The sequence below is a fragment of the Passer domesticus genome, chromosome 4 (genome assembly GCF_036417665.1).
Source record: "Passer domesticus isolate bPasDom1 chromosome 4, bPasDom1.hap1, whole genome shotgun sequence".
NCBI classification, from domain to species: domain Eukaryota; kingdom Metazoa; phylum Chordata; class Aves; order Passeriformes; family Passeridae; genus Passer; species Passer domesticus.
The window spans coordinates 36522043-36549199 of NC_087477.1; the positions used below are offsets into that span (position 1 = coordinate 36522043).

General features: G+C 44.1%; 2 protein-coding genes and 2 long non-coding RNA genes across 6 annotated transcripts in view; 2 read left to right on the plus strand and 2 right to left on the minus strand.

Moving 5' to 3' along the window:
* PPA2 (inorganic pyrophosphatase 2) overlaps nt 1-3823 on the minus strand; it is a 34738-nt gene extending 30915 nt beyond the window's left edge. Inside the window, exons 1-3 of one of the 2 annotated variants that reach the window (XM_064417131.1) lie at nt 3665-3823; nt 1915-1979; nt 200-244 (exon numbers count right to left, since the gene is read on the minus strand). In XM_064417131.1, coding sequence (XP_064273201.1) covers nt 200-244; nt 1915-1979; nt 3665-3794 — 240 coding nt within the window. In that variant the 5' untranslated portion in view covers nt 3795-3823. The remainder of the gene's footprint in view (nt 1-199; nt 245-1914; nt 1980-3664) is intronic. The other variant, XM_064417132.1, reaches the window with a different exon arrangement.
* A 6162-nt stretch (nt 3824-9985) lies between these two features.
* Nucleotides 9986-11756, plus strand: LOC135298942 (uncharacterized). Its single transcript, XR_010360993.1, has 3 exons — nt 9986-10111; nt 10190-10428; nt 11029-11756. It is a non-coding gene; the product is annotated as an uncharacterized LOC135298942 (long non-coding RNA).
* Nucleotides 10080-20624, minus strand: LOC135298941 (uncharacterized). The gene is made up of 3 exons (XR_010360992.1): nt 20484-20624; nt 20269-20399; nt 10080-10695 (listed from the first exon to the last, which is right to left on the minus strand). It is a non-coding gene; the product is annotated as an uncharacterized LOC135298941 (long non-coding RNA).
* ARHGEF38 (Rho guanine nucleotide exchange factor 38) overlaps nt 13778-27157 on the plus strand; it is a 39295-nt gene continuing 25915 nt past the window's right edge. Inside the window, exons 1-2 of one of the 2 annotated variants that reach the window (XM_064417114.1) lie at nt 13778-14064; nt 24674-24873. In XM_064417114.1, coding sequence (XP_064273184.1) covers nt 13878-14064; nt 24674-24873 — 387 coding nt within the window. In that variant the 5' untranslated portion in view covers nt 13778-13877. Of the gene's footprint in view, nt 14065-20673; nt 20985-24673; nt 24874-27157 lie in introns of those variants that run through there. The other variant, XM_064417115.1, reaches the window with a different exon arrangement.

Sequence of the window (27157 nt, forward strand, 5' to 3'; positions counted from 1 at the left end):
GATGAATAAAGGAATTCTGACATTTCTGGCCCATTCAAAAAGAAAATATTAAATCCCTTTAAGTCTTCTCCTAAAAGACTTGCATTTGAAGATATGTCAACTATATTCAGTGACAGCAAGTTCACTCTGCAGAAAAATGATGTTGGAAAGGAAATAGAGTTGGAAAAAAAAACAACAAGAAAAAAAAACTTAGCAGTACCTCAGATCCAGTAGTCTTTGACCTCTTTGCAGGAATTTCTTTATCCTATAGGGAAAGAGTGAAGTAAAGAAGTATATAAAGAACACCAGAAAGCAACACTGTATTCACATAAATACAGGCAACAGTACTTTGCAATGCAATTGAAACAGACCTTTGTGAGCACAAAGGCCTAAATTATAACTTTGAAAAGCAAGTACTCAGTTCTGTTTCATTGTGAAATTCTAACCTTCAACACATTAATAAAGGAAGTAAATGTGTCCTTGTACATTTTTTTATCTTTCTCCCAGCTACCAAGAAATTTAAGCAGCAATTTAGGCCTGTATTCAACTGATTAAAAACAGTCATCCTTCTGTACAGCTGAAGAAGACAAAAACCGTTCCAAAATAAACAAAACCAGTATAAAAAATAAGGCTGGATCAATCCATCATACAGTCCATAAATCTTGGACAAGGGGATGGAAAGACTCTAGCATACATCCTTAAGTCATCCTCCTGCAAACAAGGCAAAAGTAACAGACCTTAACCATGACTTCCCTTCTTGCTCACCCTTCAGGCCCTGTATTGGATAAAATGCTATTTATTTCTCCACTTACACACCAAAATGAAAGTCTCTCCACACTGATCAGACACTGCTCTGCTCTAATTTAACCTACTGGCAAAATCACAGGTTATAAGCTACTCTCACAAACTTTTATTCTAGGTGTATGGACAGCAAGGCCTCTGGGAATGTGATGAAAATGCCCATTGCTTTTCCAGCAATAGCACGGACTGAACATGGCATCTTAATAATGACACTCTGAATGGCCTGCCTCTCTCAGTGACAAGCACTTGGGTCTGCTGATCAAAAAGGTTTCATTCAGATTTCCAATCTCTCGGATTTAATAATTTAAGAGATTGGTTCATCAGTTCAGGAGTCTCCATCTGAACATGTTCAAACTACTGACCTTTTGTACCACTCATATCACCCACAGAGACTCAGCAACAAAACAAGAAAACTACTAGAACTCCCCCAGCCTGTTTGTGTCACAAGCACCCTGTGATAAGCAAACCTCAGCCTCAACCAAAGGCTGGCAGCTCTCCCATCAGTGCCAGACTAAACAGCCGTTTCATTATTGCTGTAATGAAACCCCAGGGAGGGCGGCTAACAAGACGTGACAGTGCTCAGCTGCACCTCGCACACTGCGAGTCTCCAAAGGTGTGATTACCACCTCTCTCCTGGGCATTGCTGTTGGCTTCCAATTCTAATGCTCCTTTTGGGAATTAAAGACATACACCAGAAGCCATGCAAGTGTGTGCTGTACATCCACGACAAAGAAATGTACACTTTTAATGGCAGGTGTAGAAAACTGCGAATTCAAAAAGAGTAACAGTAGAAAATTAATTCAACCACAAACCTAAACACAGGGAATTATCACAAGATACAGTGAGGGCTCTCCTGCCCTCAGTCACTTAGAAACTTAAAGAGACACCTAGGCTTGTATAAACAGCCATCATTATGTTTCACTGCAAGTTACTAAACTCAGCAGAGAAAATCTGGTGTAGTCATTTTGCCTTCATTACATAAGACACCGGTCTGGGTTAGAGTGGCCCTTTCTGGCACTATACATTTCTATGTTGATTACAAAAAAAAGCTTTTAAAAACTGTACTTTTATCTAAAGAACACCAACAAAACCATTAGCATTTTGAAAATCATGTTTCAAGGCATAAAAACATACCTCTTTAGGTCCAGCAAACAAGGGAATGTCATGGAATGGGGAAATATATTTACCATCTGCATTCTCTGAAAGACAAAACGGAGTAGCATTGCAAACCTAAAGATATGGCATGAGATGTTGGTGTTGCTAAACATCACACAATACAGAAATGTATATATGCTATGATTGTGCATTGGTTAAACTTTTTCTGAAGTTCAATTTCAAGCACATACTGACATGGAGGACAAGGAATTTGAGTGTTTTGACAAGGAATCATTAGAATCAAAGTTACTGCTTTAAAATTCAACACTATGCTTCTCTTCTACTTGGCAATACAAGCTATATAAGGATGAGAAGATTATTTAATTCTTTTCTACTCCCTGGCCATACACAACCATTAACAAATAAAAAAAAAATTTAAAAAATAAAATAAACAAACCCAAAGGAACCTCATTTCCATCACTGGTAAGTGAATTCATCTGTGTTTCTAGCAATGTTGCCCTGTGATTGCATTGTATTTCTAATAAACAGTGTCATGACCACAAATTCCCCAACGTAATAGGCTGAAGTCTGATCAAGAGTAAGTGAGGGATGAGATAATTGCTCTAAGCCCTCAATATGAAACACCACCCCTTGAAACCAGCAGAAATTGATCTTAACTTAATGGGGGCCCAATCTGCACCTCAGCCTTGCCCTCACTCTAGAAAGAAACTAATTTCACTGGAGTGTATGTTTAAGTTTTTCAAGTCCAAGTATCACATCAAAAGAGTGCAAACACTAATTCAAATCCCAAGGAATTTCTCCTCTGCTAGCACCCCTATTCATACCAAAGGAAAAAGTGGACAAGGCACTGCACTCAACTTTGGACTTTTGACCACCTCAGCAAAGAAGAGTAAATGGAATTGATGTGCGATGACCTCCCAGATGCTCCTCCCAAATAAAACAAAGTTTAGTGGTAGGCTGTTTATTCCCACCAGATAAAGGACTTTCTCTAGGCGATGTGCACTGGCACCCCATGAATGAGCACAAGGGAGCCCTGGCAGCGCTGCCAAGCGGGCACACGCCGCCTCCGCTTCTCCCACACCAGCAGACGTCAGAGCTGACTGTAGGTCAATGGACCAGAAACGTACAAACCCACTGCGACAGGACTGGCACACAAACAGACAACGCTGTTACGAAAATGCGCAGTACTGAACGCGGCACACCCTCAGCTCTCGCTGCGGCTTCAGACGCCTCCTGGAGCGCTGCCCGTGCCCTCGCACTGCCACTAGCCGGCCCTGCTCGGGGCTGGAGCCCCACGTTTGGGACGCCAGCCTCCCGCCCCGGTGACGTGTCTGCGGGGAGGGAGGGCTGTCCTGCTCACGAGGGACAGGCTGGGCTGTCCTGCTCACGAGGGACAGGCTGGGCTGTCCTGCTCACGAGGGACAGGCTGGGCTGTCACACCCAGAGCTCCCACGGCCGTCCCTGCGGTGCCGCAGGCCCCCGCGGCCAGCCTGCCCTACACCGCACTACGGCGGCGCTTCACGCCTCTGGGGCTCAGCAAGGGCACGGCCGGGCCGGGGCTCAGCAGGCCCAGCATCCCCTCCAAAAGCCGGGATGTTTACAGGACCTGCCCTCGCTCTCTACAAAAACACCGCTCTCCCCCTGCAGCGGTGGGAAGGCTCGGGGGCGATACCTCAGCCAGCCCGAGGAGCCTCCGCCGCCGCCACCTCCGTGCGCCCCGCGGGCCGGGGAAGGAAGGGGTTTATGGAGTCCGGGAACTGCTACTTACTAAAGTAGAGGCGGTAATCGGGCGAGTTGGGCCGGCCCCGCTGCTCCGTGCTGTAACGGGACATGGCGCCCAGGCGCCCCCACCCCCGCGCCGCCAGCAGCAGCCGCGCCAGCCCCGGCGGCGCTCGCATGATGGCGGCGGCCGCGCGCCGCCCGCCCTCCCCTTCCTGCGGCCGCCGCGCCGCGCCGGGCAGGCCCTGCCCCGCCTGCCGCGGCCCGGCCCGGCCAGGGCAGCGCCGCGGGGAAAGAGAGAGCCTCTGGGGCTGCTCGACCTCCACGGAGGGCTCCACCGGGTTGAAATTAATAGTAAGGAAAGCCAAGCCCTCCTTGAGGCGGTAGGTGACCCCAGCGGGAGGCCAGCGCAGGTGGTAGCCCAGGTGTAGCCAGGCTGAGGTGCTCACAAAGCACCAGCTCTGCCATAAACAGCATGCCAAGAGGATGGAGCCAGGCTCTTCTCGGTGATGCCGAGCACTGCGACCCGAGGGAGTGAGCAGAAACTGACACACAGGGCTGACACAGGACACAGAGTGAGCAGAAACTGACACACAGGGAGTCCCGCCTGAACACGAGGAAGAACTTCTTTACTGTGCAGGTGGCGAGCGCTGGAACACATTGCGCAGAGAGGGTGTGGAGTCTGTAAAAGGAGATACTCCAGAAGCATCTGGACACAATCGTGCTCCATGTGCTCTAGGCTGACTCTGCTTGAGCAGGGTGGTTGGACCAGATGAACTGCTGCCTACCCTGCCACCCTGACCGATTCGGTGATTCTGTGAAAAGTGTGGATGCAAAATTAGGGGTGATGGTACCAAGGGTTGGTACCCTTACCTGAGGCCCACAAGAGAATGAAGATCCTACCCTGCTGCTCCCTAGGTAGCGAAATGTTAATTTCTTGGCACACATTTTTATGTCACCCAAGCCACTCCGTGTCTGCTCTGCTTATAGCTGGGATGTTTGCATGGGTTCCCAATCAGAGATAAATTTTTATATAGAACACTGCTGATACTTCATTTAGATTCTGTATTCACCTTGCATTGGTTTTAAAGCCTAATAACTCTACATAAGATCTGATTCTTTTAAATTCCCTTTTCATTGATCCTTAAGGATGATTTCAAATGAATTTCCTCTGTCAATAAAGATGGTAGTTGTTGAAGTAGTGCTTCTTATTTGTGGATCTTTCAAAAATTCCTGAAAAGTGACAAATACCACTATTTGCATTTCATTGGAGAGACAGGCAGAATAACTTTTGTTGCCTCATCACTCTTCAATCCCAAGACAATTATCTTGTGTATTCATCTTGAAAGGTGGTCAATATTAGCTTTGAATGTTAACTCTGATTTGAATTACCCTGAACGATTTCTCTAGGCTAACTCCATGTTACCCTCATTATTTTATACATTATTTTGAATGTTATTGGGAATTTTTTTTTTTTTTCAGCAGAAAGGCTGCAAAAAAATCAGTATCTTCCTTCAGATTTAAGCAGCGTATAACTACTCTCATTACTTGTTCCCTCTAGTACTTTGGTAGATCAGGCTTCAAAAGTGTCAGGATTGTGTGCTCAATGTGTGCAGCAAGGACACAATTATTTTACACTAGAGCAGGAGATTTTCGTGATGGCCTCACTACTGTTCCCTCATGTACTCCTCTGAAATGTGTCAGTTGGAGCTCTGGATCTTTGATGGAGCTGTATTCTAGTGTGTGGATTTCCCACTACAAGAAGGCTCTGGAGGGAAAAAAAAGCTATGGTCTCCTCTGATTTGTGCCACTTCTTGCTGCATTTGTAACAATAGACATCTGTTGAGAAGAGAGAGGCAATTTTGCAGGGCCATTGCCCACTTCTGCAGAAGCTACCAAATAGTACTTCATATTTCATCAGGGGAGTTGGCATCTGAGTTCACCAAATGCAAGGCTTTCAGGGGTAATCCCCTGTACTGAACATGTAGGGGTGAAATTCTTCATAGAATAATAGACCTGGGGGGAAGGGTCCTTAAAGATCTTGTAGTTCCCCCCTGCCATGGACAGGGATGCCTTTTACCAGACCAGATTGCTCAGAACTCCATCCAACCTGGCAATGAACACTTCCAGGGATGGGGCATCCACAACCTCTCTGGGCAACCTGTTCCAGTGCCTCCCTCACAGTAAAGAAAATACTCTCAGTCTGAAGCCATTCCCCCTTGTCCCATCACTACATACTCTTGTAAGAAGTCCCTCTCCATCTTTCTTCTAGGCTCCCCTCAGAAACCAGCAGGTCTCTGTAGTTCTAATTTTTTTAAGTTTGTCTAGAGGGCAAACAATCTGTTTTTCATGTGGAGTAATTAAAAAAAAAAAAAAAAAAACCTGTATGACTTTTTTTCCTATTATAATAAAATCCATTATGTGCTTTCTTTGAGTTGGGATGCTGCTGAAATGGGGAAGGTTAAAAGGAAACACGTGCCACAGGCCTAGCATTCTGCCTCTGCTTAGTTCTGAGGAATCTGGATTTCATTTAGGGAAGGTTAGAGCCTTGAAAATCACTTATTGAGAATAAACAAAGGATTTTTACACTTGCAAAGCTGACAGATGGCTGTAAGCTTATTCTAGTAGGAGTCCAATTCATATTTATTTTCCTCTACAAGCTGGAAAGTGAAATACACTGCAGCATCCAGGAGTCCTGGTAAGATGCACAAAGTCTGAGCACAGAGTTCTCCTTTGCTTTGTGTTGTGAACATGGTCTTACCTAAACCTCTCTCATCTGTAATGGGAAATCAGCTGTGAAGCACATAAAATTTATGAAATATAAACGAGTTTCTGTGCAGGCACTGTTTAGATGCATAAATAAATAACCATCATATATTACCTAGCAAGGGTAGATGATACAGCAGAAAACCACACTGAAACCCTGCTAATGCTACCAGAGCAGAGAACATGATGCTTTAATACTCTATGGTATCCACAATTTTCCTAGTACTGCAGAAATGTTAATCCTTTAAATAGGTTTGATTGTATTTTTCAGTATTGTGCATTATATTACCCAGAATACAGGTGAAGTATGCCAATTCTTCTCAAGTCATATTTGATTAAGACCAGCTCCCTGGTTAGAATAAATTTACCTACCATCCTTCAAATCAATGTTTTGGTTCCAGCATTTACCTTGAGCAAATTCCTCCAGAATTACCAAGTCTTTTACTGCCAAGGGATTTTTTCACATTCATTGCCAAGCATTTTGCATCTAGCTCCTTGCATATCATTCCAATTGGGCCAGCAAAAAGCATTTATAGGACTGATCCTGTTCATTGACCTTGTAACAGCTCCCACTGAAAAACAATGAAAATATTGCTATTTATTTCAATGGAATTAGAGCCAGGTCCTTAAGACTTAAGTAGAACTTACATGGTGCTTAGGTTTTATGCTTGCCCTCTGCACAGGGGTGAATCTCATTCCAGCAAAATGCCACTGGAGTATAGCAAAAACTCAGCAGCAATATAACCATCTAAGCCTGAAGGACGTCCTTATTTTAAAGGTTTGTACTCTGTGGTGTACATTTACATGGATTTTAGATAAATTTTTATATACACACATAAATATTTTAAAATTAATGTTTTGCCCATTAAAATGCTGTGCAAATTAAATGCAGAAAATAATGTCTATATTATAATTTAAGGAAACCCATACTCCTGAATGAAAATAATTTTCATCTTTTCACCTAATAAAGCTTTGAAGAATTTCATTAGTACGACTACGTGCTATTTCAGTGCATTTGCTCTTGGCTGGTGATCACATCATTATCATTAAACTTTGCTGTAATAGAACTTCTATCTCCATGGCTTATAAAACCATTAATCTGAAGGAATCAATTCCTGCCAGCCTTTGGTTTTGCTGCTACCTGTGTGCAAAAGTCACAGCCAGGCTTTCTCCCTGCACAGCCACCTCGGTGGAACAGATCACTCCCTGGGCCTGCTGGCCAGTGCTCTCATTCAGCCAACACCATCTCCCTCACCTGCCAGTGGATCAGCTGGAACCAGTGCTCCCTAGGGCAGATCAAGCCAGGCAAGGCTACCTTGAGGCAGTTTAGGGACTTTGGGCTAAGTTATTCAAGCTGCTTTTCAGCCAAAGCAAGTTAAGGGCCATGAACAACTCCTGCAGATCTTTGCACTGAGTCCTCAGCAGGACAAGGATGACAAACCATTGGAGTCGGTGACCTCTTTGATTGGCACAGCTGGATTTGGCAGAGGATGTCTACAAGCAGCCAACTCACATATGGATTTGTATATTGCTCACTGATGGATGCCTGATGGCAATGAAGACTGCGTCATCCAACTGAAAGGAATCATTGTGTATTTCAGTAACTGGAATTAGGTTTATCAGGTTACACTCCTTTCCATCTCAATGTGGATAAAAACAGAGGCTCCTATCCCAAAGACACTGAGTACCTTGGGTCAGACTGTGAACCCTTGTTTTGTAGCAGTGAGCTCACTTCAGTAACCCAATTGCTTTAAAGAGACTGATCTTCTGTATTTATGCAAAATTTGGATTTAGTAATAATACTCATTACTGTTAGGAAAATTTTAAGTTTACACCCTGTTTTCCCTGAATAAATTGTTTGTCTGAGCTGTTTTGTCTAAGCTGTTTGTTTCTTTTTTAATCATGCTTTTTGTTAGGGACCCCTGTGAAGTGTGTTAGGTTCGCTTGCCAGACTTTACTTCTCTGGACCTCTGCCTAGAAAGTGATTTGCCTATCAAGAGGCCAGGACACCACGACTGAGTCTAGTTTTGTCAGATATGTCCATTTCTTCCCTCCTAGGCAGCTGTACTGAGTTAATTTTAAGCTCTGTGAACCAAGGGTTTTCAGCCTACCCTAACTCCCATTAAACTTGTTTGTGTATATGAACTGAAGCTTAATGTTTTTAAGATTCTTATCTTTGTTATTCCAAGGCAACTCCCCCATCACAAAACAAAAATTACCAAATCTCTGGTTCATTCTTTCATTCATTCTTTCACAAATGTGCACAAACAGGAACATGGAGAAAAAGGAAAAAAAAGGCTCCAGTTCAGCTATAAAAATACTGTCTGGAAATATGAAATTTTAGTGTGAAGCTGCAAATTTATAATGATTCAAAACAGAGACCTAGAAGGAAAATCTTTCCAGTTGCTCATGATAGTCCATTTTTAGGTTCCGTTCCTCTCTTGATTTGTGAATTGCCAGACATAAGGTTCTCAAAGAATTCTACAGAAAATATTTTATCTTGGTAATTTCTATGCCCTCTTATTTTACATTGAAACACACCAATAATGAAGAATCATCTTTCTGTTCTTTTACCTGTGCCTCGCTCTCTTGCTTGTCTTTCCTCATTAGCTTTGATATCACAGTGCCATCTACTTGATCAACAGAGTCAGGTTATTTTCCTTAGAAAATTACACGGCTGTAACACTGAAGAAATCAAAGGGCTGCTCAGTTTCCTGGCAAGTTCTCTCTCCTTCTCACCTCCCAGCCCTTTCAAAGCAGCACTGCCCTTAGATGTCCCCCTTTGGGAGCTGGCCCAGCTCCAAGCCTATCAGACCTAAACAAAGCCCTGGATAGTGACAAATCCACAGCGCTGCAAGGACATTTTGAGCCCTGCCGCCCCTTTTCTCAGCATCCCTTCTCCTCTCTGGCAGGTGTTTCAATTTGAGAGATGGGTCCCCCTCTGTAGGCAGAAAACACGTCAGCCTTTTGTGTGTGTAAACTGGAGCAGAGGCTTTGTTTGGAGGAAGAAAGCATCACAGCAGTCGGAGGAGATAGATTGCATATCTTGAAAGGTTGAGCCATTCCTTCTTAGAAATATCCACAGCCTAGCCTGAGCCCCAGCAGGCATGTACTTTATGAATTTTTCCTACAAATATTTAGACAAGAAACACTGTAGACAGGGCTAAAAGAAATTATCACTGTGCACTTACTTCTAAAGAACTGTTTCTCTACAGGAATCACCAGTCTGGCAAGATCAACAGTAGGAGTGAAGGTGAGACTGCCACACTAAATAACTTTTCACCTACAAGACAGGCTTTTTTCTCTTTTTGTACTATTGAAATGTGTTTGAAGTTTTTTCCTATGTATATTTCAAAGTAATTTTGATTCATTCATTGTGAAAAATCAGCGTGTAGACTCCAGTTTTACCTATCCCTAAGCCTTATCTTTTTATTGCTTTTTTCCTCACCTGTCATGCTGTTCTTATCTCACCAGTACTGTTGCAAACAGGTAGAGTGTACGTACCAGCCACTTTCCTGTGCTCAAAGTCCTCGCTGGGCCTTACACAGGATTGTTCTTATCAAAGCCTCCACATTTTGTCCCTCAGAAGACATCTTTGCTATGACACGTGCATACAGGCTCAGTGACAAGGTACAGTCTTGCTTTTATTTGCACTGAGGCTTCTCTGTATGGAGATGGGGAGCTACAGAGACATCTGCACTCTTTGCTGTCATGCTCCACCTGTGGGAAGGTAGGACAGCTTTCTGCAGCAGTACCATGGTACTTTTCTGCTTCTCCACTGCCTGTCAAATGTGATCCTTTTATACAGGTGAAACTGGCAAGTCACTCTGCAGCTGTGGACTGAGACTTTCTTTTCCTTGGTGTCTGTGCTGGCCATTGCAGCGAGCAAACTTGGAAATGCCAATCTCATGCCACTGCCGCAGGACTCCAGCAGTGGTCTGTGCTTCCACTCAAAGAGAACAGGCACAGCAATCAACCCACACCGGTATTTTTTGTATAACTTCTGGGATCCTGAGTTATAAAGAAATCTTCTGTAACAGCTGTGAGGTATGACAAGAAAACAAATAACTGTTTGCTTACTTAATGGCCATCAGTCTTTATGGTGCTTCTGGTTCATTTATAGCTCAGGACTGAGATAAAGGTTGGCATTGACCATACAACAATCAGCTCTTATATGTGGCCAATACAGTTGCTGGGGAACACAATGCCAATATTTTCTGTGTTGACACCAGCACCTGTTCTGTTTCTTAAGCAGGGTGGCTTCCGTGCAAATAACTCCTGTGAGTGTTCGCATCAACTGGATTCCAGTTTGCTCTGTGGAATTGAGCATAACAGAGTAGTAAAAGAGATTTCCACATTCATTGTAAAAAGAGCATCTTGTCCACGTAGATACCATATATTCCTCTTGTCTTATGGATTAGTGACTTTGGTACTGTTTTCTGTCAATAGCTAATGGGGCCAGAAGAGAGCAGGAATAATTTGAAATTGAGGGAGGGTTGCTCATACTATTGTACATGGCAGTGAATGCTTCACACACAGTTCTGACCCGTGCTTTCTGTGGCATTTTGCTATAGCCAGTAAAGATCAGCAAACAGTAATAGGAGTTTATAGGAGGTCTTGCTCAAATACACATCTGATTGTTTTTAGGTAATCCCTATGCTGATTGCCAGGAATAGCCCACTGGTGTAAATCCATGATGGGATTTAATGTGATGATGGATAAACCTGGCTGTCTCTCAAAAAGTTCCTGCAAAACTCTCTCCAAACGGGATAGGGAAGCCACCAGTCCTGACCATGTCCCACTCATTTGGAGTATCACAGAAGATATGGTATTTTCAGCCTTTCCTATGTTGGGTGGCATAGAGGAGATATTTTAAGGTTGCAGTAAGTTCTCATCTACATTCTAAACTGTGGTGTAAGGCCTACTTTGGGCTCCTGGCTGCCTCCAAAATAATGCTGCTGGCTAAAGCCATGTAAACCATTCCAAGTACAACAGCAGCAGCAACTACAGCTGGCTTTCCCCATAACAATTTTGTTGCTGAATGAACACGTACTTTTTTACCCCCTGTGACTGAGTTGAAGAGGAAGACAACTTTTGCATGTGGGGAGATTGCTGTCGTAATAAACACCTGAGCAAACTTTACTATATCCTGTCTTGGCTGTAACTCTGCACATGTGCCAGAACTTACAATGCCAAGAATTCTATTAAGTTTGTTCTTCCATGTTCAGCCAGTCAAGATACATTCCCCAGTTCTCCCCCAAACCATTTTAATTTAAATAAATATAATGAAATCTAATCTCAAATGATGGGACCTCTGTTTTCTGGGAAGCATGGCACTGAAATCCTGATGGGGAGAGATACCTTCTCTGGGTAATTCTGGCCTAAGCAACTATCAGCCCTACCCACAGCTGCTCATATGTGCCCTGCGTCATCCCCTGCTTCATGCTGCCACAACTGCTTCCTTAGCTGGTTGAGGAACTAATCAGAAGCACAGATCCAGATGGAAAATAGCCCAGGGAAAAGGGGCGAGGGAAGGAGTTTTCTGCCAGATCAATCCCTCCATCTTGTCTCAAATGTGTGTTTACGCCCTGCAGCAATAATGGGAACAAATTCATCTGGGGAAGGGGGGCAGTCAGGGTGGTGACTGTTTAAACCAGTTTTACCACCCTCGATGAATACCAAGCTATTGCTTCAAATAAAAGCTCCTCCCAAAGTCCCCAGTGTAAGGAAATTGGCTGATTGATTTCCCTAACTCTCACTTTAGTCTGTGTACTACTTGTTGCTAGAGCTTTGATGTTTGTCACAAGTGTGTCACCAGTCTGTCCCTGCCTACGCCTCTCCCTGCTGTCACCACTGCTTTGCCTTTCAAGGAACTTTTGTGGTCTGACTTGCAGAATAAAGAGTTTCTTAGGAAATATCAAAGAGCAGGCAGGACGTAACGCATGAATTGCCTATGTAATATGTGACTTCTCTGTGTGAGCACAAAGTCTTCCCAGTATTCCCCTCACCACTTTATTCCTCTGCCAGGCTGTGTTTGGGCTGGACACTTTGTGCAGCACTGGCATGGTGCTGCAATTTGACGTAGTTTGTTGCTTAACAGTTTCACAACCTCTTCTTTTCACTACAGGGTAGAAATGAAGGGCTTTGATGAGAAGATTGCATTTCAGGACCAGTTTTGTAAAAAAAAAAACCAAAACTTGGAAATGAGGTTACACTACTACGTCTCATCCCAGCTTGTTTTTTACTAGACAGTCCTTCAGGGACATAGCGTGGCAGTGCTAAAGCCAAACGCTCTGCCAGCCTCTGTCAGAGGGACATTTGTTGTGTCCCCTGGCAGATGCTGTGGCAATAATTGTGCGTGAGACTGACACCGATTAAGCTGCACCACGGGACTCCCACCAGGCATTTCTTACAGCAGCGAGGGCTGCAGGGTTGGGTATCACAGCAGCAGCACTGATTGCTGCTGATGGATGTTGGGGCTCTTCCCAGGATAAGCCCGGTCCAAGCTTAGATGCCAGCAAGTCCTGCTGTTTTGACATGAGCTTGATTAGACCAGTGCTACAGAGGATCACTAGACAGTACATGTGTGCCAGAGGCCATTGCTAACAGCCAGGATAATAAGGTCTCTTCCAGGGGCTAATCCAGAGGTATTATGAACAGGTGTTTTGGTGTCCTCTCCCCTGGCTATCACAGCCTGGTGGCTGGCTGTGGTATCCTTCACAGGCCCCTGGCAGGCTTTCACCTTGGCTTTGGTCCCTCTGTGCATAGTGTAGAGTGGGACAGAGCCTGGTTTGAGACAAGTACCAGCTCCATGCTGCTTCCTGCCTCCCAGAGGGGCTTTCATGTCCTTCTCAGCCCTTTCCTTCATTGTCCTGGGGGATTGGTCTCCTTTCAAACCTGTAGATCCGGAGTTCCAGCCCAAAAGCTGCACTTCTCAGTGGGGTCAGGAGACTGGCAGATGCAACTTGATATGCAGGGAGCTGGGGTCCTGACCAGGCTGCCAGAGTGAGGGTCGAGTGGGTGGCTGGCCTGCCCTTCCCACTGGCCTTGTTCTCTGCGCCCACCTGCCCTCAGTGCAGAGAGGGCACAGAGGGAGATGCCACGCTCTGCCACCTCCCTGCCAGAGCCGGGAGGAGGCAATTCCCGCTCCTGTGTGCCGGCAGCCCTGCGGCGGGGTGAGGAGCATGCCCTGCGGCAGGGAGAGGCCGGGAATGGCTGCGGTTTGGGGCTGGCTCTGAAAGCGGCCCCGCCAGGCGCTCGCACACAGGGCAGGTGAATGCAAACGCTGCCCGGGGCGGCAGCTTCCCGGGGGTGGAGCTGCTCCGGCACAGGTGGCAGGGCTGAGCCCGGGGCCCTGCGAGCCTGGCGAGCCCTGCTGCAAACCCGAGCCCAAGGCAACCAGCCTTCACCTGGGCAGGGAGGCCACCTCCCTGAAAACCCAGCTACTGTCCCCCCTCCGCCACCACCAGCAGCACGCAAGGCTGTCCGTGGCGAGCATGGACTGTCCGGGGAAGGAAGGCACCGGGGGGAGGAAGAGGAATTTGACCCTGCTAAGGAACAAGCTGTACATGGGGCAGAGGAGGAGGACAGAGCCCGTGGTAGAGAGCACCAGCACCGCCGGGGACCACGGCAACTTGAGGAGGAGTCAATCCGACAGGACAGAGTACAGCCAGAAATTGCAAGGTACCGGGGAAGCTTGTTTGGTGCTCTGCTGCCAGGGATGCTCTGAGCTGGGGTGGTGTCTCCGTGCCCTCCAGCCTTCAGATAAAGAAGGGAATGGCAGGCTCTGCCCCCCCACACCCACAGCTGGAATGAGCAATGGCCTCTCAGCCTTGCCCCCCACCTCCAGGCTGTGACATGTCTCCCCTAATTTTTCTAAATGGTGTTTTGTAGACGGGACACAAAATATAATTGAAGGTTTTGGTGAGTGCCTGCAAAACTCATATGCAACCAAAATCTTTCTCATTCACCAGAATGCATTTGCAACACAAACAGTAATGTGAAAATACGATGGCTCCATCCTGTCTTTGGCTGTCGCATTAAGCGGGTTATGTGCCAAGTCATTAGAAGCATCAAGGACTTTTTTTTTTTTCTCAATTAAAAATATTGTGGTCTATAAACTGTTGCATAGATTGTACAAGCCTGAACTAAAGTATGTCCAAATACATGTTTGGATGGATATACTGATGAAAATTATACCATTCTGTGATTATGGAGAGAGTTGCTTTTCAAATAACCAAATTGCATATGGACCTCAAATTGTAGTAAAGTATGTCAGTACTGGGTTTGTCAATCAAAAATTAAATGTGATGCCACAAATTGAGGAAAAGCATGAAGAATGTGAATGGCAATTTATGGGAGTGCTCTGGAACACCAGCTGATGAATATCTGTGGGTTTCCAGGGTCTTGAACAACAGGGTTTGAGTATTATTATACTATAAGTGTGTATTACTAATAGTGCTATAACTGCTTAGTGACAGTCATTCTTGCAACCATAATCCTTTATGAGGAAATAAAATAGAAAAATACTTTGGATTGCTGTATTGTGGTTTTGATGCACTTAATTAGGAAGTAGCATTGCTTCAGAGAGACAATAAAAGCGGAAAATAAAATAATAAGCCTGAAAAGAATAGGTTTTCTATGGGGACTGCATATGCTGAGAACAGAGAGGTTCATCAATTATGCTGTTCCCTCCTCATGATAGCTAATCAATGAGAAGGTGAAAAATACTCAGTTAGGTCAGGCCCACAATTCAGGAATCTGGCAGGGGTGTTTCAGGGCACAAGCACGGATCGCTGTGGCAAGCTCATGGCACAGGTCCCATCAAACCAGCAGATTTTAACTCCTAAATGGGGTTGGCCAGGTGAGGTCAAGGTTATCAGAGAAGTATCCAGCAAAAAAGTGTGAATTCTTTCTGTCCTGTGTCAGCTGCATTCAAGCCATTAATGCCTCCTGTTTAAAATATGAAGCAGAGGCGGTGGGGAAGCCCAGGAAGTCATGGCAGTGCGTGAGGTTATGTTTATGGCAGCAGTCCAAGGAGACACTAAATCCAGCTTTACAGCTCCTGCCACATGCTGAGGCTGCCACAGCCGCGTATTGCAAAGCACGGGCTGGTATCAGCTCACTCTGTTTGCTTGTGTTTGTTTGAGAAAAGCAGTGATGGGTTACAAAGGTACCTGCAGGCTTTGCATTGGATTAGAAGTTACCTGTCCTCAGAGTGAAAATACAAAGGCGGTAGAAATTGCTATAAAGTATATTTGCAGCCGCCACAGAATTGCAGTTGTGTGCCAAGGCCTGACCTGGATCAAATTTTTCTGAGGAAGACCTGCCTGAATCTGATAACGATCACGGATCCCGGACCTAACGTGCTGCCTGCCAGCACTGACGATGTGCTGTGGTTGTACACCTTTGTGTTCTGCATTTTCCTCGTAGCACTTGGATGCAAAGCAGCTTACAGCAAGGAAGTGGTTTTGTTGGCACAAAGCTTTTGAGTTTTCCGTTCTTGTTAAGAAGACCAGCAGCTCTGTTGGTGACAGCTTGTCTGTTGTATGTCACCTGGTCGGGACTTTCTGATCACCCTAGAGTGGTAAATGCTTTGTAAAATTATACAAATGGTAATTTGCACTTGCTTCCAATACAAATTGTGGGAAAAGTTCTGTTTAGTTGCCTCTCCCTTCTATTGGCTCCTGTTAATATGTTCTCTAACACATAATCTGCAGACCTGGGGTAGGTATTAGCACAGCCAAGGATGTAAGAGAGATGCAATAGCAGCAAGCCCTGCAGAAGGAAATCTCCTATAAGTGGGGCAGGTTTGCACAGGGGCTGCAGGACCCTGCTGTGTGCTAGTGGCAGGCAGCCTAGGCAGAGCTCAGGGTGTCTTTACACACCCGTGCCTGCCTCACATTGCAGTACATTTCTGCAAGGTGGAGCGTAGGGGAGGCACCTCTCGAGGGCTCTTCCAGCCCCCTGCAGACTCTAAAGGTTTCCCTGAGTAGGAACCGGGCTGTTGCCCTCCACAGCCATTGCTAGCAGCTCTGAAGTATATGCTCAAAATGCAGCTCAGTGTGGTGGAAACAGAGGGCCCCAAATAAAAGCCTGTGAAGAAAACAAAACAAAAAGCCCAGGAGAGCAAGCAGTCAGGCATAAAAACTCCTAAGAATTCAATTTCTGCTCTTGGATTTCTTTTAAGTTTTGTTTTAAACAGTAGACCAGTGTTTTCTAAGAAAAGTGAGAAAGAGCTTTCTCCTTTCTCACTCTAGATCTCCAGGGTAATCGAGGTGGTTTGTTCTGTCAGTCTACAAACAGCAGTGCACAATGGCATTGCCAAAGGTGAAAACTTCTGCAAGTGTTTTTCACTTTAAAATTAAGGACTCTTTAAGACACAAGAAAGCATTTTCATGGTTAATGACTTAGTAGATGCATCTATTCAATAGCTTATCTGGTGTGAATGGCCATGCAACATTTCCTGACTTTACTCTTTTTAAAAAGGAAATAAAATGCAAAGTAACCATAATATTCTCAAAGATCTTGGCAAGCATTCGTGTCCGTACTTCAGCTCATCCTGTGAGATAACCAAATGCCTGCCAGCCCCATTTTAGATAGGGGAAAATAAGGTGATTGCCATCAAATGCCAGGTTCACGATAAAACCATGCAGTCATTTGAACTCAGATTACACTTGCATACTTGGAAGAGTCCAGGAATACCTTGATCAGGCCATATATATTTCTTCCATCAAGTGGACACTACTTTTCTGAAGAGTGAAGAGTGGGGTTGAGGACGATATATTCACTAGCATCTGTGGTGGAGATGCAGAAATAATATCAAGGATCATTATAAGAGCTAAGGCAGAGCTCCTGGGACATTTCTATGCATTGCTCTGCTCTACATTCACTAGAAAATTCGGCAGGTGTGTTCTTTCAAGAGGAATGAAGAAGTTTCAAAACAAAAAGTGATATTTAGCATCTCTCTTTTCAAATGTATTATCTGTGGCTGGTTAGCTGGTATGAGTTATCTTTTCTACAGTGAAAATCCATCAGTAGAAGCTTTAAAAGAAACTATATTAATATTTATGTATTGTATCAATGTTGGGATCAGTCTTTGAATTAACCCAAAACTTGCAGTGAGTACCTGTGTATTTCAATAAAAGGGGTTTGCTTGATGCACTTATTGGCACATAAATATTTGCAAGATCAGGGCAGATTATTATACAGTGTGTCATGGGGATAGAGGCTATTAACTAAAAAGGGCACACCATGAAAAGGCATTTGAAGCGTAGTTCACTATCTGTTAGGTTTTGGGCAGGTTGCTGGTTTTTGTTAATAATTGTATGCCAAATTTTTGCTTACTGTGAAAAATGAGCTATAGAAAGCAGTGAGTTTCCTGAAGGAACCAGAGATCACATTTGCAGTGTTCAGTGAAACAATTAATGCCTCAAAAAATCACACTGTGTTACAAATTATGACATATTAACTCCCTTACAACTTTGGCTGTGAACGGGTCAACTGCCCTGGTAAATGATTTGCACACACTTCAGTTTGAAATGCATCAGGGACATATCTGTATTAGATAGTGATTCAAATCACACAGCTACCACAACACACTGCCTCAGAGCTCATGTCTGAACCCTGAATGCTGTGTGTTTTCTCTGTCTAATGGAGTTATGAGACTAACTAATGATGCAGAAACCAGAAAAATTATACAAATTCTTGGAAAGCTATTATCCCTTGGTGTACAAAAGCTCAGCCACAGGCAACTCATCCACCTTTGCTCCACCTCAAGCAGGGCACCTTTCTCCATCCCATCCTCCTCCCTGCTTGCAGAGAACACCACTCCTTCTTGCATGGGCTGCCCATGATGTCAGCTTCTTGCACCTCCCACCAGGTGTAAAGATCCTCTGTGCCACTCTCCAGTTCCTTATTTGCTTTGTGCTAACTTTCTATGGACTACAATGCAGATAATATCTTATTTCACTGCAGAATGTATTGATCCGTGGAGCAGTTGGCTTGCTAAAGAACAGTAAGGAGTAAAATTTCAGGTTATTTCCTGACGTGCAGGAGATGGCTCGATGAAAATTCTCCCTCCTGTGCCCTGGGATGTGAAGTCACGATCTAACAAATACTTCTATTTTCTCCCATGTAAATTTAGGCTCGGGGGATCTAATTCTGTTAAGTTCTGCTGCAATAAAGCTGGAGTTATTCCTTGAACTTATTGCAGTGTCTGTCAGGCTGGGAAGTGAGCTCATCTTTTCAGAGCAGAATCCATTTTGTGCTGCAGTGTTTGCACAGCACTTTGCACAACCAAGCCCTGCCGTGGGGCTGAGTCGTCTCAGGAGCTACCACAGTAGAACTGGGAGCTGCAGCCAAAGGGAAGACTGGGACACAAGGAGGGTTATAGATCCTCCTGTGAGCATATTAGCAAACATTTTATTAATTGGGATACTGTGCATCGTGGGCCACAGTTCATACAGCTAATCCATGCCAAATCTTGAGGTGCTTGTGTGCTGGAGGAAGTGGTTCAGGTACAGCCCTCTCTCAGTTCCTGCTCTATTAACATATTAGCTCAGTGCCACAGGGGTGCTGTATTTATACCGGTATATGACACCCTGGGAAGGTTTATTTGTAAGTATTGGAGCTAACAATAAGGGCATTCTTCTGTCACCTAATGATAAGCTTTCTTCCCTTCCACCACGGTCACATGGGAGCTCTCTGTAGTCCTGTCAGCACACACATAATTAGAGCGGTCTGCTGTCAAGGAATTGAAGAAAGAACCTGCACGTTGAATGTAAATATTCTCTGTACCTTATGGAACAGAAAAATGATCAAAGATTGAATGACCTAATTGCACGGAAGTCTCTGATGCAGATTTTATAAGCAAACCTGTTGCCCAGGAATACGGGTGCAAGGTCATTCTGGCCCTGTGGTGTTTTCTGCCTGGGTTCAGAAAAAGGGCTTTTTGCATGTGTTACTCACAGCCTGTGCACAGCAAACCTGCTCCTGAACAATGCTGCTGTCGTGAGTCTCTCAGTAAAATTAAAAAAAGGTTTTCCTCAAGCCCCTCCCAATATTTTTCTATTTCAATGCCCAACTTGGTCTTCAGTGCCCTAATTTGCACCATGTTTGCACCGTCCTGCTGCACTGTAAGAATTCTGGTGGGAGCTGTAAGGACACCCCATGTGGTCCCTCACAAAGGGAGGGGCATCTGGAGTACATCTCTGGTGTGTTATCTAATGGGATGCACTTCCTCTGCACATAGAGTCACATTCCATCTTTCCCCACTGCTTGTCCTGTTTCAGGCTCCCTCACTTTCATGGATCCCAGTGTGTCAGTGCCCTGCAGCCTTCCACTGCTCCTGCAGTGGATGCAGGCATGTAGAGAACGGAGCCAGAGCGACAGCATGAGGAGGGAGAGGAAAGCTGCCACGGCAGCAGTCTGGACTCGGCTGCCTGCATTTCATTCCCAAATCCAGCTGATAAAAGTCGGTGTATGTTCCCTTGTGTAATTGCTAGGTTATCTGGGGGTAAAGGCTATCTGAGGACCTGCTTTCACAGAGGAGTAATTTATCCAGGGTGATACAAAACTCATGTTTAACATGTGAGAACACAGTAACTCTGTAATTTGTTTGTTATACCTTGATAACTTATGCCTTCACCAGTCCCTTGTGCCAGGCAAAATCCTTGTATTTGCACAGTGTGAGTGCAGAACTCGCGTTCCTTTGGCATCTTTCAAATGCTGCCTAGGTAACAAAAAGGTCTGTAACTCACTCCATGCACCAGCATCACTGTACTTGTTCCTGTGTTCTGTGCTAGTTCCTTTGGTTCCGCATGGGAAGCACTGGATGGGGAGAAATCTGGGTCCTCACAGAAAGGATATCCAATCAGAGCACCTTACCTGGGAGGAAGGATGGCTAGAACAGACCTCTTGGAGCTGCTCACTCTCTAGGCATGCAAACCAGGCAGATTTATGCACAGAGATCTTGCAGGCCTGCTATGGCTGCTCCTCTGGTCACTTGCTGAGGGTCTCTGTAGTGAAGGAGTAAAATGTAAGGAATGTTTCTCCATTACCTCTTTGAAGATTAAGGGTTGAAAATTAAAGTATTAAGTTACCTTTAACAAAAACTCTGGAAGCTGCTTTATTTTAGAAAATGAGGCGTCCTGATGAAAGTTATTCATAGAGGTTTTAGTAGATACATTAAGCGAGCAGCAGACTTTTGATACAACAGAGCAGTGAGTAGCAAACTTTTGATACATTAAGCGAGCAAGCAGCAAACTTTTTGATACACCAGGGAGCCGGCCAATGAACTTCATGAAGTGGATGTGACAGCTGCTGCTCTCAAAACCCTCTAAAAGCAAACGCCTAAGCTGTCACCGGGGGCTGCGCTGCAGTGCTGGAATCTTTGCTGTCTGTGCTGTCCTTCGCTGTCCTGGCTGCTCCAATGAGGCTGCCCATGCTCCCCATCCCGCTCTGGTCCTGCTGCTGCTCCGGCCCTGCTCCCTCGCTGGCTCACTGGGCTGCTCTCGGAGAGGCTTCATCGGAGAAAGACCCGCTGCACCCCCGCGGATCTCCCCCGCCGCACCCTGCAAGCCAGCGCTGGACCCCTGGTGGTGGTAACCCCTTTCCTGTGCTTCTTGTAATTATTCTGGCATTCTCCTGCTCTTCTGATTTTCTCTCCTTCTTTCCTTTTTTATGGAAAATAAAGTCACATTATCGCTCTGGATCCCAACATTTAACCTCGTTTGTGTTTTAATCTCGCTTTCAGGTATGTTTAGAGCCTGGTTCCTTTCTGCAGTTGTGGATTGAGGCAAAGCTGCCTCTCCTCGCTTTAAGCAGATTGGAGCAGTTCCCCAGTACCTGCCCTGGGCCTAGAAGAGAGCTGCTGCATTTGCACATTGCAAGCTCTGTTCCTCCGTGCTCTCAACCACATTGTGGGATGTCTCCATCTGGGGGACATCTTTAGACTTCACACTTGCAAGAAACTGCTTTTGTAAGACATGTGGTTTCTTTGTCCTTGTCATCACATAATGAACCTCTTGTTTCGTGCAACTAGAGCCGTGTACTGCAATACACAGTTGAAAAACCTAAGTCATCTCCAAAGGAATGTCCTCCAGAAAGGCAACTCCTGCAGATAGCTGACACTACAAAAGCATTAATTACAAACATTGCCTTCTAGTTTTTGTTCTTATGTCCACTAAAAGTACCAGTTAATTTTTTGTAAACTGGGATTAAGATGCAATGGTTTAATAATCTATTCAACAGACTATTTTTTCATTTTTCTGTACCTGGTATCTCTGAGGACAAATGAGTCAAATTCTTACTGTAGAAGTTAATCCTCAGCTATGTCTTTTTCTGCTAATCCTCTCTTCAACTGTTCCAGGGCTGGTACACATTACTAGGTAGAAATGAGTCTGATTATATTCCAGATATTAACTCACTGTTTGTGCAATCATTAAACTTGCACTTACTCCACAAGGATTTCAGCAAACTACTAATGTTCTCAAACTGGTCAAAAGCAATCAGCTGAACATGAAATCATATGCTTTGGCTGTAATCATCACTTCAAGACCTTGCTGTTGCATTGTATAGAGACAGATATGCCTGAAATGAAAAAGTGAACATATTGAATGAAAATGGAAAATTATATTACATTTAACTAAAGGAAACATTTATTAAAAAACATGTTTTCTATAAGGAAACAGCATCTAACTGATATTTCTCGTGATTACTTCTTCCTGTTGAGAATAATTTTGCTTTCCTGGCATTATTATCTATCATGCAATAATGATAATAGATGAACCCTGACATAATTCAAGAATCAAATTTGATCAGGGCTATCTAATGACACAAACTGAAAAAACAGCCTCTCGAGGGATTGTGACTTCCAGCCTGAAGTGAAATAGAGTGGTTTTATTTTGCTCATATAATGGCCTCCCCTGCCACCCGTATAAAAGATTAGAAAGTTTTTTATACAGCATCTTGTGTTTACCTTAAAATTCCATCTGATATTATAACATCTCTGTCTGAGACAAAACTACACTTCTGAGATCTTCCTCTCTGAGCTTTCTCAGGAGCTGCCCTGAACTCTAACACATAGTTACATGCATGCAAACAGTTTCACACCCAATCTCAAGAAAAATCGTTATTTTAGTGCAAAAGTGAAATAGAAATGGATTGCTCATATGGTTCCTTGTGAATTTATAAATGTGGTTACATACTGTAAGTTTTTAGAAAAAAAAGTACCTGCTGGTTTAGCATGTCAGCAGCAGGCAAGGTGGTCCTGTTCTGCAACCCCAGCAGTAATTTTCTCCGAGGGAGTTGTGAAGTGATACTGGTACCACTTTTGCTCTCCTCCTCACTAAAGGGCACAGTCTGTAATATTCAGCACACAGCACCTTTGGTGGATGAGCTCTGCAGCAGTGCAAACTCTTGTGCAGTTCATGCACTCACACCAGCAAAAACTCACCAGGGCAAGGTTAAGTATAAAATTCTTTTGATAGCCAAGGCCTTGCAGAGGGGAGACATTCTCTTCATGTTTCCATTTCATTGTCTCTGTACAAACTTGAGGACAAAATGTTCATGCCTGTGTTATACACAAACTTCAAGGCTAAAAACTGCAAGCTGAAAAGTGTATCTAAATACAAAGAAGTTTGAGAAAACAGCTTCCCATCTCATCTGCCTTCTATTCCCCCACCCCGGTCTGTTTAGGTTCTTGGTCCTCACTGTTTAAAACTAATGATGTAGAGACAGATGTGCTGTCCCAAAAGCAGCCATTTAAAACTATCTGTAGTCACATCAGTCTCACTTGAAAACCTGGTGGGAGAGTCATTAATAAAAAACCTGTCCTTTCTGATTGTCAGTGGTCAGCATAAGTGTGGAAGGTATGGGCGAAGATTATATATTTGATTTACTGTATTTTACATCTCTTGTTGGGAGATGGCCTAAATCCCTCTGTCCTGAATGCTGCTTGGCTCCCACAAGTCCAGCTGTGGGCTGTCCTCTACCCCCTTGGCTGGTGTCGTGTGGGTGAGTTGTGCTGTTCAATGCTCACTGGAGTGCTCATGACCTTACCCTTAACAATCAATTCAAATGACTGCAATATCCTCAGTGAGCAAAGCACCTGCTTTTTATTACCTCCTTCAGTACAGTCTGTACAAGAAGCTGACTTGAAGGTGTAGCAGTCTGACCGTCAGCAGAGATTCCCATCCTTTGCTACTGAGCAATAAAAGCCGGGGCTGTCAAAGCTCAGCCTGAGTGATGCAGACTTGAGCATGCTAATGATATGTCCATCTTTGCTGGTACTCTGCACCATCTTGTGGCTAGCAGAAAAACACCAGAATAGCCTCTGAAATCTTCAACTTGGGTCTTTTTTGGGTTTTTGTTTTTGGGTTTTTTGTGTGTGTTTCTTAATGAAAAATATGGATTGTCAGTGTCCTTTCTACACCTGACATGGATCTCTGCAGGCTAGCTTACAGACCAGCAAGTGGGAAGACCATCATTAAAGATAAATAGGTTGTGTACAGGTCCTGTAATGTACATAAATTACCCATCTGTAGAAGAGTCACTTGCATTTTCCTGCATTTGAAACAAATCAGACATCCTAGGTGTTAAATACTGAAAACCAGTGAAGAATGTCCTAATCTCTATGATCTCTGCTGTTCAAAGAAACAGTTGTTATTGATCATTAAAGGTTTTCTCATATTCTCCTTGAATTCCTTGGCCTCTTTCAAAAAAATTATTTTTAAACAGAACTGGAGGATTCACCATCATTGTTAGTAACATTGTCTTCACTTGAAAGTTTGTCATCCAGTACTTGCAGTCCTCAATTTCCCATGAATAGACTCAACGTTACATTGTACAGAACAAAGGTTATTATTGTGAAGCTTTTTTATGGTAAACGGGAGCACATTTTTTTCCATCCTTCAAATCATAATAGATGTCAGACCACGGCTGTTTCCAAAGGAGTAGAAGGGCATCAGCTATCCTTGAATTTCAGTGTGGCAAGAATTAGACTCTCCCGTTCTCCACAGAAAATTTCTGCCCGATACCAAACAACGAAACCAGGGGAGCTGGTGATGGGTTATCCCCTTAATGCCAAATGGATGACTTGCTTTGGCATACCCCTGTCCACTTTTAGAAGAAGGAGATGGGATGATACTCAGTCTGATTTGGGTTTGCCATTTCTTGTGCTTCTTTTCCTGCTTGCCATGGCCATTTGTCCACCACCCATGGTCATGCAGGGCAAGCTGGGTGAGCATGTGGAATTATGACGCTCCTCACAATCTCTTCCTTTTTTTTCCAGAAAAAATGGCTCCGCAGGCGGTGTCCTCAACCCCTGCCACCCCACTGCAGGAGAATGAAGAAGATGAAGAAGAAGTCAGCAGACGCATGATGGCCAGGAGGATGAAAATCATCGCAGAACTCTTGCAGACGGAGAAAGACTATATCAGCGACCTGGATCTCTGCATCAAGGAAGTGATTCAGCCCCTGAGAAACATGCAGGTGAGTGCCGGGGGCGGAGGATGAGGCAGTGATGCCAAGGTCTCAGCTCAGCCATGTTCTGCTTGCGGACAACCTCCATGCAAGCACAAGTGTCAGCGTGAGAGTGACGTGGTGCTGGGAGCGGGTCTGGAGCCAGCGCTCTGGGACGTGATGTGTCAGGGCTCTGGTGAGGAGCGTGGAAGGTCAGATATGCTCCTGACCACTTGTGCTGCACTTGCGTAAAGCCTGCGTCGAGGTACTTGTCCAGAGGCCAGCTTGGATGTTATATCCCTGCCTATGGGCTGCAGCAGCAGCTTCCAGCTCTCCATTCTGCTCTGTAGTTATAACCCTTGTTAAGTGCCATGGCAGATGTTTACTGGTACCTCAAAATGAAGGTTTTTTCCATAGTAGAGACTGGAATGGCATGTACCTCTGCAAGAAGGTTAAATTCAGTTGTTAAGATAACTTTATCCATCCTTTCAGACAGCTGTAGTGGATAAATACCATGCTTGACAGGCCAGTGAGGACTTGAGATATTTGTGTTCCACACAAAAGAGGTACATTTAAGAAAGAAGGCTCATAAACTACCTTTCATGGAAAAGACCTTATTAGGCCAATGATACCTATTTTCTTTTTCAGCTGAGACTTCAAAGAGCACCTTTTCCTCAACAGTATTTCAATTTGTAGAAAAATGGTGCTGGAAATAGAGGAGATTGTCCAGAGAAAGATTTATGTTTGTGAGGCCTGAAACATAGCATCCACAGAGGCTGCACAAATTATATCTGCTGCAGAAATAGAATAAAAATAATTTTAAACAGACCTTAACCCATGTAATCTTTATGTAGGGTTTTGTATTAAACTGGTGACAAAATACAGGTGCAGATGCCAAAGTGTCTTTAGATGACACTGGCAGTGCCTCTTAACCTGTGCTGCTAAAACTCCTGCAGGACATTTTTGCTTCTTTAAAACTCTGTCAGAATTTGCTCCAACCCATTTTCAGAAGAGCTGGCATCTGCTGACATAACTTTAAGGAGTTCTTGACTTCTTCTTCCTCCCTTACTTGTTCATCCACTTAGAAGTAGTCTCCACTTGACTTCCTCCCCAGCCTGGCCAGCACTGAGCAAGAGTATTCCCTGGTTGAACTGGCTGAGATTTTTGAAAAATGTGCCGTATTCCATTGCTCTTTTTCACCCAGCTGAAAGCATTCTTTTTGGTTCTGTCCTTTGTCACTGTGCTGAAGTGTGGAAGTGCTCATGCATGACGTAGTTCCAAATACTATGTAGACATGCCGGAGAGGAAGTCAGAAGTCCTGTGCTAGATATACACAGGAAAAGTAATTTAGAGATTATAACTGTCTTAATCTAATAACCTCTGCATTTTTGAAAGGCTTTCAGGAATGTTATATGTTTTTAATGCTAGTTGTCCAATAAACTACCATATTGAAAGTTTATAATGTGTTTAGAAAATTGGTCTAGGCAATGAATCTGTTTCATATTTCCAAATGGATAGAACATGTTTTAGCCCCTATAATGCTTATAAAGAAATTAACTGCATCAGTACTGAAAGCGTATTTCTGATTTTGTTACAATAGCATGCAATTTGATCTTCCTGGCATCTGGTAAGCTGCTATGTAAATCAGCAATTCTCTTCCAAATGGAGAGGTAGGTTCAGAGAGTATCTATGGGTGATGATATTGGTCTTGTCTTTGTTCTCAGTAAGAGCACTGTTTATCTCCCATGATCCCCGAATTGTAACTATTGTCCTTCTGAGCAATGACAAGTACGTGTCCTGGAAATCTTTTACTTCCTCCAAAATGAGTAGGAACACAGAACCAAATTTTCTGTTGGTAGAAATGGATACAATTCAGTGAAATCCATGTTGTATGCCCAGGCTCTGTAAGAAGTTCTTTAGGTTGCATTAACATTCTGAATTAGAAAGGTGTTTATTTTAGTGGAAGTTATATGATCTTGACTTTGGATTTATAGGACAACTAACTTAAAATGGCACCAGCTATCTAGAAGTCTTTGTATACCTGGTAGCTGGCACCAAAGTGCCAAGCTCCCAGTTTATGTAGTGGCCTCTGATAATGAGTGGTAATCAGGGAATCAAACCCACTGTCAACTATTGTTTTCCCCAGTGGGAAAGTAAACAAACATTTCAAAGCCAGCTAAGGATCTTTTCTTTATTCAGATGATAATATTTATTTCCTTCCTAGGTAAACAGTTTCAGATTAGGGATAGTTCAAATAAGGTTAAAAACACTTGATAACATACACTTTGTCCACTGCGTCAACCATATTACACTA